Source organism: Oreochromis aureus, linkage group 6 (genome assembly GCF_013358895.1).
Source record: "Oreochromis aureus strain Israel breed Guangdong linkage group 6, ZZ_aureus, whole genome shotgun sequence".
NCBI lineage: Eukaryota > Metazoa > Chordata > Actinopteri > Cichliformes > Cichlidae > Oreochromis > Oreochromis aureus.
Genome location: NC_052947.1, coordinates 13714292 through 13730685, shown reverse-complemented (window position 1 = coordinate 13730685; position 16394 = coordinate 13714292). Strand labels below are relative to the sequence as shown.

The following is a 16394-nucleotide window of genomic DNA, read 5'->3' as shown; positions in this document are numbered from 1 at the left end:
TTCACACCCCTGCTTTCACACAAACACGCACGCTTATAGATGTGAACACACATTTATCGACGCATACTGATTCACAGACACACAAATACAGACAGCCATACCACAGCTAATGGTTTGATAGCTTATAGAGAATCATTCAGAGAGAGATTGTGGGGCACGGAGGGGAAAGGGAGGAAGGGGGAGGCTGGAGGGGGATGGTAATGTAAATCTCCAGACATAATCCACGGAAGGGGAAAAGACCATCGGATGTAGCAGTCTGTCTTAAGCTGGGAGAAATTTGTTTGGAGTGTTTGTATGTGCGTGTGTGAACACATATGGCTCTGATTATGTTTGCTGAGCTGCTTACTGTAAAGCCAGAGGCTGACCAGCTCAGCCCTGTGTGCTTTACTAGCCGCGAGAGAGCCGGGAGCTTTAATCACGGGGGTGGGGGTGATTGGAGAGTAGAAGAGGAGGGAAGGAGATGAGTAAAAGATAGAAGGACAGAATAATTGAGGCCAAAGGACATGATGGATGAAAGGTGAGAGTTTGCAGATGGGAAGAAAAAAACAGAGAAGTAGTTCAAAATGTCAAAGTAAAGATGGGAAAAAGGTTTGGAGAGACAGAAGAGGGCAAAGGGAGAGAGGGATCACAGTGGCTCGCTGGAAATAAAAAGACAAGCTCTTTGCTCATTCTCTAGTAATAGTGATTTAAGTATCTTTTGCTGTCACACTGTGTAGCTCGTCTGCTCGGGGGATTGTGGTTGGGTTGAGGGTGAAATAAATGCTGTCCAGATAAGAGCGTTTGAATACAAATTCAACTAAATTAGGAAGATCTGAAAGTTAAAATGGGAGGAATAAAACAGAATATAAACAACCGGACTGCAAGACGCAGGCAGGAAATGCATGTTTGTTTATTTGAGTTGTCGAACAAAAACAAAACAAAACAAAAAACACGACAGCAACTCAACTTGTATGGAGTTCATGAAAACTGTGTTTTAAGCACCCAGTCTCAGCTCAATCATTCCCAGGAGAAATCCTCTGGTGCGCTGGAAGTGATGCGTTAAGCGTTCCCAGCAGCAGCAGCAGCGCTGGCTGTTTTTAAATGAACAATATAGCAAGAGATGAAAAACAATTGTATTAAAGGAAATTGGAAGATACACCAGGAGACAAGCAATGAGAAAGCTGAGTGCAGAATTCAATAAAAATTCATCAGAGCTGCTTAAACTGCGAGATGATTTTCTGGAATAAGTTGCAGCTCCGTCCCGTGTACCTCCACTGACAAACACCGTCACTGATTTGGAGGCACACTGACCCCCGGACGAGAAAAGATGAAGATATTTAGGAAACAGTGTTGCTTAAAAAATCGCTTTGTAGCCTGCTCCCCTAATAAAGTGTTGCCCTGCAGACTGTATGTGATTGCTTGGACGCCCCGTGATAACGATAAACGCTGTGCCTACACTTCTACGGCGACACTGATATTCTCATTATGCGATGTCTAATAAACTTGATTCATAATAATTTTTCTGTGTCCCTCTCTCTCTTTCTCTCTGTCTGTGTGCATTAGGCTCATGCTAAGAGAGGAGGCACCCAGCGCTCCTCCGAAAAATATTGTGGCCAGTGGGCGCACAAACCAGTCCATAATGGTCCAGTGGCAGCCTCCACCAGAGCCCCAGCTTAATGGCGTCCTCAGAGGATATGTACTCAGGTAAACACACACAGAAACATGCGCGTGTTTGGGTGTTGTTGTGCAATGTAGGGATAGTGAAAGTAACAGAAAGAACTGGTACACTGCACATGTGACTTAGCGAGTGGGCCCGTACATTTTTTCCCTTCTTGGGTGCAGCAGAAAGTGTCACTGGGATTTCTGCAAAACTTTGTGGTCCTGTTAGTTTGGTGCAGTCTGTGTATGAACCGCTGACTCGTTAGGGCTCCTCTCTGTCAGAACTTGCATTATTTGTGCTGCTAAATAATCCTTGTTTCCTACCAGCTTCATTTAAAAGAAAATAAACTTTGTAAAACCACAGATTTTAGGGATTCTCTGAACTTTGTTTTTACTTGCATTTTACTCAGCATCTTGTTTTTGTTTATTTATTTTTGTAGGTAAAGGAGAAATGGTAAATGGCCTGTATTTATATAGCGCCTTTCTAGTCCCTAAGGACCCCAAAGCGCTTTACATATCCAGTCATTCACACACACATTCACACACTGGTGATGGCAAGCTACGTTGTAGCCACAGCCACCCTGGGGCGCACTGACAGAGGCGAGGCTGCCGGACACTGGCGCCAACGGGCCCTCTGACCACCACCAGTAGGCAACGGGTGAAGTGTCTTGCCCAAGGACACAACGACCGAGACTGTCCGAGTCGGGGCTCGAACCGGCAACCTTCCGATTACAAGGCGAACTCCCAACTCTTGAGCCCACAATCGCCCCAAGACAAGCCCACAAGACATTTAATTTCTATGAACACACAAGGACAGATGTAAACCCCTGACTTTAAGATATTTTTATCCCATCTAGCTAAAGGACCGATGATGGCAAAGTGTCCGTCTGTCCATAATTTAATTACTGCTCCTCCTACAGTATTGGTCAGGATTTCATCAAACATACACGTTTAATGGGGGTTTCACTCAAACTGTGTTCAAAAGTTCAAGGTCACATTTTTCATTTTATGGCCACTTTTCCATTTTCGTAAGAATCACTACTCCTCCTGGAGATTTTAGTGAAAATTTGCACACAATGATCGCTTAATGAGTCATCAACAAAACTGTGCTCAAGGTCAAGGTCACATTTGTCTTTGTACGGAAAATAATTGTAATCCGGATGAGCTGCTGCGTCACAAACATTCTGGTTACATTGTGTTCTAGATGAGGCCTTTTTTATCTCTCTCAGAAGAGGACAACTGTGGTTGCTGTAGTATAAGGTCATAAAAACTTTAATATGAAAATGTGAAGTATTTTCATAGCATGTTCATGATTGTGTGTTTTTGCTCATTCACAATACGACGGCTCTCTTTCGCCTAAATAATGGCTGCTTCATGTTTCTTACTGATAATAAGCAAAATAATGCTGAACAAGTTGAATAGCTTATATATAAACCCCAGAAAATTCTTTGCTAAACTTTTGTTCAGCGGTAGTTTCACCTTAACATTGAGGATTTTCTAAGTGGTGCTCAGCGCAGAGCCAAATGGGTGGAACTTGACCTCATCCAGCTCCATCCTTCTGTACCTACATGCACCACCGTCCTCATTAATGCAAGTCTGGACCTACTCAGGCTCCACTCACTGGCTATTAGCATTAATGCAAGCCCTTTGTCACACAGTACTTTAACCTAATGGAGAAAAGCTGTTGACACATTAAGGTCGGTCACTTCCATGGGACTGTAGATGCTGGCATGGCTAAGGTGACTTTTTTTCTAGTATTTTTCACAATACCACCAAATTGCACCCTGCTGAACACACTCTGTGAGCATGTTTTGCTCATAGGAGAGGGCGTTCGTTTAGAGCTCTGTGCCTGAAAGCTTTGGGTGAAGTCAGGTGAAGTGGGGAAGTCAGGTTATTCTGCAGCTTTCAATTTCACTTGGAGCTGGACAAAATCAGCCAGGTACCTCTCTTCTATGGGATTTTTGCCACTAGTTAATCATTAGTGATACTTGTAGATGTATAGTGTGTTGTGCTTAAGTCAAGAACTAATACCTATTCCTTTCTGTCATTGTTTGTTTGTGTCTGATAGACACAGACACAGGAGAGCTGTCTTTACAGACACACCTGCCGCCCTTGGTCCTCCGTCCTTCCTTTTTGATGTTTACCCAAAGTGTGATACAAAGTGTGTGTAATCAAGCCGTCATCAGCTGCCTAACACAGATTTGCATGTAATTGCAGTAGAAGTTATCTAGTTTTTATCCTCCTTCACTGTGTTATCTGCATCCACTTCAGAAAATCAGTAGAAAATGGAATCGCACGTGTACGTTCCCACTATATCATTTCCGCTTTATAGGACAGCGCTCCCACCTCTTTCCCTCCCATTTGGATCTCCTTCCTCCTTGTTGTGTCAGCTGGCAGATCCTCACTCTCTTTCTCCTCGTTTCCAACCTCATTCCCTCCCCCTCCTTCTCCTCCTCCTTCTCTCCCAGTGTGAGTGTCATTGTATCAGGTGGAGAGAGAGGGTCTATCTCCTCTCCTCTGCAAAGATCCCCTGTCAGCCTCCAGCGCCCCCTCACTTTGTGTCTGTGTATTTGTGTATATGAGCATGTTACGTGTGTGTATACAGCATGTATGTGTGACAGAGCGCTGACTCAGCCGGTGAATCGTAGGAATATCCTGTTACAGTGAATAGGCTTCATATTAAAACGCTGACATGGGGATTATTACTCCATTCAGCTCCATCAGATATGTACAGTACCAAAGTGGTATTACACCTCCCTGTCTGGTTGGGTCATATATTCTTTTAAGTGGACGTTTATATCACATATACTAAAGCAAAGGCCTTGGAGGTGCACTATTCAGGGATGTCTACCCAACATTGGAGATTTTTAATCTTTAAGAAGCTGTAGAAGGACTTCACATTAACAAAAATTGTTAATCATAGTTTACTTTTAAATGTACACTAAATAACTTATTTCCATTTATTTGAACATGCGTATCAGAAAGTCCAGTATTAGAGATGGAAAATCACCAGGTACCCATGATACATGTTATAGTATTATCCCAATTTTTAATTGATGATACAACATTATTGAAATTTGAAACTTAACATTTATTGCACTTTATAATAATCAGTTTTCCAACTGCAAATAATATCCCCACAGTTAAAAATGATCACTTATTAAATAAAGTTCTCTCACTTCATTTGTTTTTTTGTTGTTTTATAATTTTTGGTTGCAAAATAAGATTTGGAAGCAAACCAACGCTGCCATTAAAACATGTCTTAAATATTCAGATAAGACAGACAGTCTGCAATCAGTATGTGGTTGAATGGGGTCAAGGTGGAAATTGCATGACATCTCTTTGTGATATTACGGTGATTAACTGTACATCAGCAGAAACTCTCAAATCTGTTGCTGTCTACATGCACAGGCTTTCTTTGTATAGTAGTATAATCAGAAGACAACCAGTCGAGTTCAGTCTCCTATTGCAAATTGACACGCCACCAATGAGTTACGGTGACTCATCAAACGCAATCAAAAGTTGTCTCTGCCTCTATCTGCATGCAGAAACTACCTGAATATGAAAAGGAGTCAGTGCAGTGACTGGATAACCATGATCTTCTGTGGTATGGGTTTTTTTTTTTTCCTAAGTCACACAGAAGTTGCCGTCCTGTTTTTACTCTTTCGTGACGCAGCTATATTGGGTTGACCTGGTTTGGGAGGTAGCTAACTGTGACCAGTGTTTGTTGGTTTTCTCTGGATGGTTGTTTTTTTTGTTCTACATTTGATGTTTTTGCATTAATCTATTGTATACTTTACTCCCTATGTGGTCACACTTACTGGGACTGGAATGTACTGTATATCCTTTTTGTGTGAGTTTGACTCATACCATTTACTTTACTTTCCTAACTTGTTTTTCTGTAAAACAACATATTGAAATGTGTGCGTGCGTGTATGTGTGTGTGTAGGTACCGTCTGGCAGGGCTGCCAGGAGACTACCAGGAGAAGAACATCAGCAGCCCAGAGACCAACTACTGTCTGCTGAAAGATCTGATCATCTGGACACAGTACCAGATCCAGGTGGCCGCCTACACAGGAGCAGGCCTGGGTGTCTACAGCAGTCCTGTCACTGAGTACACACTGCAGGGAGGTAAGTATGCACACACTTTTATTTCTCAAAGCAAATATACCAAGTCGTTCTGAGAGGTTTTTAATCACTGCTCCATATGCATGCTGCTAAATATAAAATACTGTGACACTGTTGAGTTAGTAACCCAAGAAGAACTCTTCCTTGGTCCGTGAATCTTTAAATACGGGCCGGAAAAGACTTCACATCAGAGCAATCATACATTATGAGCGTTGACTTATGAGCTGACTTTATGTATTATGTAATACAGGGGACAACGAGGGATTCACATGTTCACTTTCTATGTGAATTAAATGCAACGCCTGCAAATGAAGTGTTAATGAAGCTATTCCTGAGAGACTGACTGTTGAAACTTGACATGCAAACATGAGCATTATCTGACCAAAGCTGAAGCAAATCATGCATTGTAATATGGCATTACACAAACAACATATTAGCATACAAACAGTATCCAAAATACAACAGAGTGAATCCAACGAAGCCTTAAATGTTCAGTTTGTTTTCACAATAACACAACTATAGAGATAAAAAAGGACTATAGTTTCATAGCTAAGCTGACAGTAAAGGTCCATTTGTATTTTTCAGTTTCCCTCGTTTTGTGGCAGTGAGTATATATACTTACATATATCCTCATCTGTTTAATGTTTTTGGGTGGGGATCAGACGACTGAGCTCAGTTACAAGCACCCGCAACGAGGTTTCTCCATAACCTGACAAGCTTCACTCTCACTTAGAGAGGTGTCATTTGATGCGGTTCAGACTTGCATTAAAGTTGCGCCTGAGGCATTCCCTCGCAGGCATACCGGCTTCACTCGACTGGGAGGAGACCCTAGGGGCGACCCAGGACATGCTGGAGGGACTACATCTCCCATCTGGCCAACAAGCACATTGAGATGAACTGGAGGGAATTCATGGGGAAAGAGTTTCTGTATTGCTCTATAAATATAAAACATGGCATATAATACGTTTAATAAACATGGCTGGAAAGAGCAACACTCGTTGAAGTCTCTCAACATAAATAAAGGAAGCGTCTATGAAATGAGGAAGAATGTAAGTGAAGACTGTGAAGTGAGACGAGAGGAAGTGGTTGTCGGGGGTAAATCTCCTTTAAACGCGTGTTCGTCTTTTCCTGGCTTTTATTTCAACAGTATATTATCTGTATTAAACATGGGCCAAACACACACACACACATGCACACTCGCACATAAAACTCAGAGTCATTATTACAAGAGTTCGGGACAGGTTTATAGACTCAGGAAAGGGAGTTAGGCTCATTAATTATTCTAATGTGGTTTAATGGGAGTGGCTGCGATGGATTGGACATTTTCTCTCTCTCAGTGTCTCTGAAAGGATGAAGCTAAACTCTGTGTTAGACTCTGATAACATTGCTCTTCTCCCGCTCTCTCACAAGCGGCCTTACACGCATACTAAGATTCACCCAAAGGGAAGAGTTTGGTGTTTTATCTGGAGCTGTGAGCTGCAAGGGGTTAGAAGCCAGTCCCCAGGAGCACAATCAGCATGGCAGGGAGGGAGAGAGCATCTTTAACATCAATTAATCTTCTGTCTCCCTCAAACTTTTCTCATTCTTTGTTCCCCCTACTTGCAACATCACCAGCAACACCATTTTTCACTAGTTTTTGTTTTGGTCTCTTTCCACCCACTTTGTGTTTGTGCGTGTGTGCAAGCGCGCGTGCGTGTGGGTGCGCGTGTGTCATCTGGCCACTTCAGCTCAAATGTAAAATGTAAAGGGCATTCCCATCATGCAACAGTACATTATCACTCTGTGGCTCTCTAGCATCAGCATAAACCCCTTACTGTGTAATCACCATAACATGTGCCCACAGACACTCGCGCACACTCACACACATCTCACTGTCACCCCTTTTTCTCTCTGTTCCTGGCTTTGATGTTTATTCACTCTGCTCCCCACCCTCCATCTAAATGACCAACTGTTTTAATAGAGTTCACATAACATAGATGAATAAATAAATAAAAATCTACGTGCAGAGAACCATTCACACACGGACACAAAAGAAAGGGGAAAGAAGAAAAAATAAACAGCACAGGCGGTGTTGGGTGATGCAAAATGGATTCGGCTTGTGAGAACCAAACATGTTCGGTGCTTGTTTGCAGTATTTACCTCCTGCCAGCCTTCTTTTTTCCATCTTGAACAAATAAGCTACATTTCATATGAAAAACTGCTGCTGTATACACAGTATTTTCCACAGCTTCTATCTTATCGCGTTGCACTCTTTATTCTCCGACTCACTCATAGGCGGCTGATGAATGCCTCGACCGAGCTCGTGCGTGTTTCAGATTCTGTCATTTGAAATCGTCACCATCTTGCTTTCATTTGAATGCACTGAACATTTTTAAACTTGTATTCAAACTTAAACACAGATGGACCAAATTTATTTAACATTGTCAGCAAGATGGACGGTTGCAGGCTTTCTTTCTGCTCTTTAAGAGATAAATAATGCATAGTAATGTGACAAATAAATGCTATAAATACTTCATGGATGAACGCATATGTATACGTAAGATAAATGTGAGCTCGAGTGATTTAACACCCGTCACTGCTGCTTCTTTTTGCTGAACACAGTGCTGGTGCAGAGCCTTTTAAGACCTAGTCCTCATTTCGACAGGTTCGAGATAGATTATTTCATAGCCTTACTAGCAGAAGTTGGGGTCGTTTCAAGGGAAAGAAAACCATGCCAGTTAGAATCTGTAGGCTGCAAATCACTGGAGAAGTTCCCACAGTCACTGACGTGGTTCTGACTTTGGGCCCAGCAATTTTGCGGTGCCGTGCTGGTGTCAGCTTTTTGGCACCAGCGTCAGTCTTTTTTTGGTGGAAATGCATTCAACCAGTTCTAGTTTGGAAACTGCGTCAGTGGAGAAGGGGTAAAGGGGACTGCTGCCGTGGCTCTGAAGGCAGATTTCCAAAGCTTTAAAAAATTGCCCTATTGATGTTATGTCATCAAGGCTTAACACACTTAACAAAAAGTTCAAGCTTTGTGGCCTGAAAGAAAGAGCCACTTAAAAAAAAAGAGGGAACAGTTCTTCAAATTAAAGGTGTTTTGTGACACTCGGTCGTAGGAGGGCCTTTTGTCTGTTAAATATTATTATAGATCAAGCGTCTTGTTTCCTTAATCAACTCAGTTCTGTTTTTAATCAGTAAATCATGCCGTAATGGGCAGTTCATGGCTGAAAGGGCTGCTAGGTTAGTACAATGGGTGTTACGTTGATACTGTGAGCTAGCAAATCCAGTGAGTCATCCTTTTTCACAGTCAGCCGGTAATGCATCAACACCCTAATCTCATTCAGTCAATCCTATAAGGTAACAACAATCAGGGAACCCCATCAGCTCTGGGGAACATCGGCCCATTTTTCGTGGCTTTCCTTGTAGCCAGCAGATATCCAGGCCAACACTTCCTGTGTGTTTGCCAGTCGTTGTTTACTAATGCAGATGCATTTAAAGGGGGAATAAAAAGAAAATCATCACATGCGTCATGGTCCCAAAAATCTTGTCACTTGCCTACAGAGTTGACATGTTCATATAGAGATTAATAAGGTACTAATATGCAAAATACAATAGATTAGTGGAGCTTTTCAGACAATACGTTCATTTTGAGCAAAGAACAAAGGGATAGGTTTGCCATTTAATTTTGCAAGCTTAGCAGTTATTTCTTTTAATTAAATGAGCAGAGCCTCCACATAAATCATTAAACTGTGGTGCTGGTTCATATTTTCACAACTACCCCTTATTTAAAAAGAAAAAGCAAAACAAAAAAGAACAGTTCGATTCAGTTTGAGCCTACAAGTCTTAATATTGCTTTTTTTTCACTCTATAAAAACACAACCTTCCTCTTGGTGAACCTGTTGCAGTTAAGCTTCCTTGTTTTTGTCTCTGCCTGCAGTTCCCACAGCACCTCCGCAGGAAGTCCAAGTTGTTGCCATAAATTCAACTACTATCCAATTCACTTGGAACCCTCCACCTCAGCAATTCATTAATGGCATCAACCAGGGATACAAGGTAAGTCTCTGAATATGTTTCACTGCTTATTCTTTTTTTTTTTACACTTTAAGCCAGTTTTTGATGTGTAGACAAATTTCTTTAAAATGAAATATTTCATAAAATATTTGAAGGACCAAATACCTCTTTTAAATGTCCAATGTCATCTTCTATCTTTACGTTTTGTTTCTACACAAACTGAAGTTTGCCCATGACTGACTTTGACCTGACTCTCAAAAACAGAATGAAGAAAAACAGATTACTCAATATTTTATTCACTATTTTAATAATTGAAGTTTGGAAAAAAAATGGAGTTCAGCTCAAAGGTCATGTCCTTCTCTCTGCTCCTGTGTTCTTGTTTACTCCAAGTCGTAATCCAAGTCAAGCGCGGGGTCGATTCCAAGAAGAAGAAAATTACTGATGGAGCAAAAAATAAAAGAAGGGATTAAAAAAGGGGAAATATTAGTGGAAGCCAAGAAAATATGGAGAGAGAGAGAAGATCATAATAATAATGGTAATAAAGAAGCAGGGGAATGGGGACGTGTGAGAGAAAACGACTGAATATCGTGGGGAATCTTTATGTAGTTCTGGTCGGCAATTTATTCTTCACTTCATTGTAGCAGCCAACCCCTAAGGAACTGATTAAGATGACAAAGAAAACACATCATTGTTGCTTTGCGTCACTAGCTCTGTGTTAGAGTGGGAATATTGGTTGATAAATACTATATGGCTTTCCATCTTTTTGATGTGACTCTCTGATGTTGTCACTGCAGACTGTGAGTGCTGCCGTGCACGTGGGTGTGCATCTTTGGGTGTGTTGTGCTGCTTAGAGGGGCAGTTGATAATGATATTAATTAAAAGAGGATATGAAGCAAAGCCTCATCTCATTTCACCCCACCCTAACCCCCACAGATCACTGACTATATACAATGCCCTTAATAATGTAGCTCAAAACTCTCGGCCAGATAAAGAACCAGACACTTCTAATGAGTTTCATGTCTTTTATTTACTTGTCCTTGAAAGTATCTTCACTCATTCCTTCCTGTCTGTCAAACACGTCATCTCTATAGGGCAAAAATATGCGTTTCCATTGCAGCCCACTTCTAAATACACACATTTACACACACACACACACACACATTATCAACAGAAAACCCAATCATCCCAGCACCCTTTGAAAGTGAGGATGCCACATCAGCACTCTTACTCCACTGCACTGTACTGTGCAGATAATACAGTAGAATTATAATTGAAAACATAGAAAATGCTGTTTTACTGTGACACACTGGGTGCAGTGGTGCACCCTTTAGGAGGGAAAAGCAAAGCTTTTTTGAGCTGGTTTCCTGTTGCAGCTAGATGTGATACAATGCGCACTGCAGATCATTTACTGTAGTAATCCGAAAGATTTTTTTTTCACTTGATGCATTTAGATCCACCGAGCTATAGAAGCGAGTTTTTGGAAAGCTTGTCCCACTGTGCTGTTTTAAGTGAAACATATAAGTAAGTAATATCAAGAGGATGTGCTGCTTTAATCCACAACACCCCAAAAACCAGCATGGTTAACAAGCATGAGACATTTTCTCTGAATAAATAGCAGATGTGCAGTTCATGCACAGTAGTAACGGAGTGGAGAAAATTGTATGGATGCTGGTAGCACCGTGTGACATTAGACACAAGCATGTTGTCCAATTAACAGTGTAGCTGTAAGAGAAAATACTGTAACCTAAAAAAAAGCCTTGAAGCTTTGAGGCAGCACATCGCAGAGCTCACAAAGAAAACAGAGCAGCGAGGCATTGTGCATGCAGGTCAGAGTTTTTTCAGTCATCAAATGCTGACATATAGAGCCTATTTTGCCCAAGAATCACACCGGCCTCAATGGCATGTTGACGTTCAGAGCCATACTTAGCAGTCATTATTACCGCGCACATCTGAAAATGTGGTCTTCATCTTGATTTCAGTTATATACCTTTGACGTTTTGTGACTCACTTGTGGACAGTTGTGTACTACCACGCTGACAAACTCACACAGTCAAGTAAAAGAAGAAAAGTCCGGAGAACAGCTAAGGACACCACCTTCTGCAGCATTGTTTTCTCTATGACTTTATCGGCCTCTGACATTGTTGTGCAGAAGTTTGGTCCACTCTTCTTTACAGCGTTGCCTCAGTTCATTGAGGTTTGTGGGTATTCATTTATGGACAGCTCTCTGGACTTTGACTGGGCCATCGCAACACCTTGGTTCTTTACTTTTTCAGCCTTTCTGTTGTAGATTTTTGAAGCTGTAGCTGTCAGACAGATGGACTCAAATTGACTGTAGAATACTTTGGTATACAGAGGAGTTGATGGACTCGGTGACTGCAAGGTGCTCAGGTCCTGTGACTGCAGAATAATCATGACTGAAGTGTTTGTGCTGATATGCTGTGTGGGGTTTTTGATTTATTTTTCCCAATTATGGCATCGTGCCAAAAGTCTCCACTTTGGTTTCATCTGTACAAAGCACAGTTCAGATGCAACTTTGCATTCAGATTCAAATCTGATTAAAAGTCCACATTTTAGCCAGTTATTTATTTTTTCATTAGGGTCTATCAATATGGGCACCCCATCATAGCGTTGCCCGTAGCTTATCTCTCATTATGAGTATGTGAGTGTTTGCTTTTCACTGTTTGTTTTTGTGGTTAAAGCAATAACGCAAGCCAGGCTGCAGTGGGTTCTGAATATAAATGAAGTCTCACTATAAAGACAAATTAACCTTTCATTAGGCATTTAGTTAGACTGATAATCAAACTTAGCGTATATCCTCAGATGCTGCTATGATTGACAACGGCCTGCTGGCAGGACTTTATAAGTGGTACACTGATAAATAAAAAGTATGCTTGTTTGGAATGCAAATAACTTTTCTCGAGAATAAAACATGTTTATTGTTTAGTCGTTTGTCAGATTTGCCAGTAGCATTTGGCAGTTTTAAACTTTAATGACAAAAACTCTCGGGTATCATTCTAATTTGAAAAGATCCACTGTGTCCCATACTGTGGTACAAATAAGTTTTCTTTCATAAATGCGCTCGCAATAATGGATCCAGTAGCCTGGAGCTGCTGAGTCAAAATAAATGACAAAAATAATGGAAATATAACTCTGATGGACATTTCGGGTTCTGGGGTGACCTGCTGGACTTGTGTTAGATTCATTGACTATTATTGCTGTCACTAATGACAATTTTTCTAATTTACCACAGCTGCTAGTGTGGCCAGAGCAGTATCCAGAGGACGTTACTATAGTAACCATCACCCCAGACTACCCCAGTTCACGCCACACAGGGTTAGTCAGCGGCCTCAAGAAATTCACCTGGTACTATGGCTCTACCCTCTGCTTCACAACGCCTGGAGATGGTCCCCGTAGCCCGCCTACTCTGGTGCAGACGCATGAGGACAGTGAGTATTCACACATGCACAGACACACACACACACACATGAGCAACAGCGTGAATAAAGCCAGCAAACAACACAAAGAACTCCCCTCTGAATAATAATAAAAGTGCATTAGCTAGCTCTCCGTTCAGTCCAGCTGTTTTTATCAGTGTGATACACAGCTGTGTACACAATACCCAGCAAACACAATACACCTGCACTCCCTGCTTTCTTTCAAGCTCTTAGTTGCCTTTCACTCATTTTTAATTTCTTTGTTCTTAGTTTCCCCGGTCGTCTCCTGGTTCCCTTTTATTTATTTATTTTTTTCTCTACGTTGTGTCTTTCTAAAGGGAATTGACTCATATGTTTTCAGGCTTAGTGGTATTTATAGCCCACTGTTCCATGGATACACATAATAGCTGCAACTCCCAGCTACAAGTGCACATGCACACCATCACGCCATCAAATAAACACAATAGCCTATAGGCAGGCAGACGAGCAATTATTACCAACCAGTAATTATTGAGTGGGAAAGGGATATTAGTAGCCTTATGTACCGTACACACATACACACACACACACATATACACAGCAGTGGCCAGTTATTGATTGGTTGCTGGGCGTGTCGGCAGGGTTAACAGTGGGTGTAATTCTTGCTTGATGATAGCTTTTTGCATCCGCATGTGTGTGTGTTTGTGTGTGTCTGTATGAGTGCACGAGTATGAGTGTATGAGAGTTATTGAATGTCTCAGATGAATAGCTTAATCGCTCTGCAGGGAGAAGGGGTTAGAGAGCGATTGATGAAATGAGAAATGGCAGGGTTGCACCCACCTGTGTGTGTGTCTGTGTCTGTGTCTGTGTGTGTGTCTGTGTGTTGGTCAATGTGATTAGGAAGAGGCTTGTGAAGTCAGAGGCCATAGGTAATATGCTGTGTACGACAGAGATGTGTGCTTGTTTGCAATCAAAAATTGCCTGATTCACATCACTGTGCGTGTGTGTATGTGTGTTTTGTTTTTCAGCCCCTGGACGTGTTCGCCGCCTAAGCTTCACTGAAATCTTGGACACATCGCTCAGAGTCAGCTGGGCAGAACCTGAAGATAAGAACGGCATCATCACCGGTTAGATCTTTGCAACATGACAGTAAAACTAAAGGAGCAAAACAAAACTGCAGATAGCCTCTAATAATTTCCCCTCGTTGCCCTCCATCTTCCCTTTATAATCAAGAAAGTCTCACTTTACCAGGTTATTTGCATTTTTGATGAGATAAATAATCTTCTCAAATGACCAATTTAAGTGAATTTATAAAAGCATCCCCTCTCGGTATAGTTTCTTCAGTTTCCTCCACTTAGTCTCTTACTGTCCCCCATCTCTAAGAAGACGTTTGTGTGTAACTGATTCATCATCAGCTAATCCCTTCCCTCTGCAGCTTGTCTCCTCTTTTTGTCTCGAACATGCCCTCAACCCACGCCTCCCAACACCCGTGGTCTTGTTTGTGCGGCACATCGCAGAGCTCAAGGCACTTTCCCCCAGATTAATTTAGCCCTACTTCCTCCTTGGCTCTGTTAGTCAATGGGGAACACAACAAGCTGCTGTGAATTAAGCGATAACTCTACATTACACGTTTGTGTCTTTGTGTTGTTGTCCAACATTCATCCAGCACCTCCACCACAGGACCACAATCCGACAGCACAGGGAGCAGTGGCTTTCCAGTCAGCATACACACTCAGAGGAGTGAGAAAATGGGTATTCAATCAAGGTCACCTTGCACATTTACTCTTTTCTCCTCAACCTGCTTTTCATCCAGCACCTGGTGAGCAGGGAGACAGATGAGGGACCATTCACTCTCTCCAGGGCTTTACACACAAGTGGCCTCACTCACACACACATTTGAAGGTGGAGTGTGATGCATGACTGCAAAGATGCGATGGGACAGACAGGATTTTGACTGGAGTTACCCCTTCTGTACTCTCCCCTCCTTTATGGCTCTGCACCTCTCATTATTTGTACGCGTGCGCGCTTCTGCACGCGTGCTTGTGTGTGTACTTGTGTCTCCTTGTGTCTATATGCGCCTTTATTAACCCAGCGTGTGCGCTACACCCCGCAGGTTACATGCTGTGGTGGGAAGTGCCGAGTGTGGAGTCAAGTCGCGAGGAACGCTCCTTGTCCAACTCCACCCTGCAGTACCAGCTGACCGGTCTCACCTCCACCACCGTGTACACAATACAAGTGGCTGCACTCACTGCTGCAGGACGGGGCGTGGTCACATCCTCCACCATCTCCACCGGGGTCCCACCAGGTACAATAAATAAACGCACCGGTGCCTGTGACAGCGGATGTTAAAAACTGTTTTTCATGTGTGTGTATCTGGGGGTGTATGTGTCTGTTTGTGTGTGTGGAGCCGAGTAAATATGAGTGATGAGCTGTTGCGATGCCATTGTCTTCCCTCAGGCTGATAAGTAGCTGTTACTGTGAATCCATGAATCATCACCCACACAGCGAGCACACACATCGACAAACACAGTCACACACAAGAGGCGGTCATTTATAGCATCTCAGAGAGTGCTTTAGTGTAAGCTGTAATTGTGTGTGTGTGTGTGTGTGTTTTGTGCGTTTGGACTTAGGCCAAGTTGCAATCATTATTAGCGCTGATTAACTGCAAATGGCAAAGTGGAAGAAATGCAGCAATGGAAGAGAGAGGGCAAGAGACAATCAAAGAGCAGGACTGAAGAAGGGGGGAAAAGAAGAAGATGGAGGAACATAATGAGGGAAGAACAGAAAACATGAGAAACTCCAATCTCCAAAGAGTCGAAGACCAAAGTGTCTCAGAAATGGACTCAGAGGCGGAAAGGAAAGTGTGGGAGAATGGAGAAAAAAAACACCGCTCATACAGCGTGATTTTTGTCCTAACATTTTCTGATTACTAATTTATGAATAAAAGAAGAAAAAGTGAAAGCAAGATGGATACAGACAGTTCAGATTTGGAGGTTATTCATTAATTCATGAAAGCAAAAGACTGAAGGAAAGACGAAGGGCTGAAGATTAGGGGGGAAAAAAGAACTAAAGAATGAGCAGCGAGAGAGGAAGAGAGAGATCCACAGAGTATAGATTCTTGTCTTGTTTATTTATTCATGTATTCATGGAGTTTTGTCATTCATCTGCGCGAGGCAGCTGATATCAACATTTCCACATATAACCCTTACAAGTTTGCTGCGTGCA

General features: G+C 42.2%; 1 protein-coding gene across 1 annotated transcript in view; it reads left to right on the top strand.

The window, feature by feature from the left end:
* The window catches only part of LOC116312365 (protein sidekick-1), a 262760-nt gene that overhangs the window by 195376 nt on the left and 50990 nt on the right, over positions 1–16394 (top strand). The window contains exons 16-21 of the mRNA XM_031729765.2: positions 1543–1683; positions 5588–5769; positions 9683–9798; positions 13007–13202; positions 14198–14296; positions 15283–15474. Of these exons, the coding sequence (XP_031585625.2) occupies positions 1543–1683; positions 5588–5769; positions 9683–9798; positions 13007–13202; positions 14198–14296; positions 15283–15474 (926 nt within the window). The remainder of the gene's footprint in view (positions 1–1542; positions 1684–5587; positions 5770–9682; positions 9799–13006; positions 13203–14197; positions 14297–15282; positions 15475–16394) is intronic.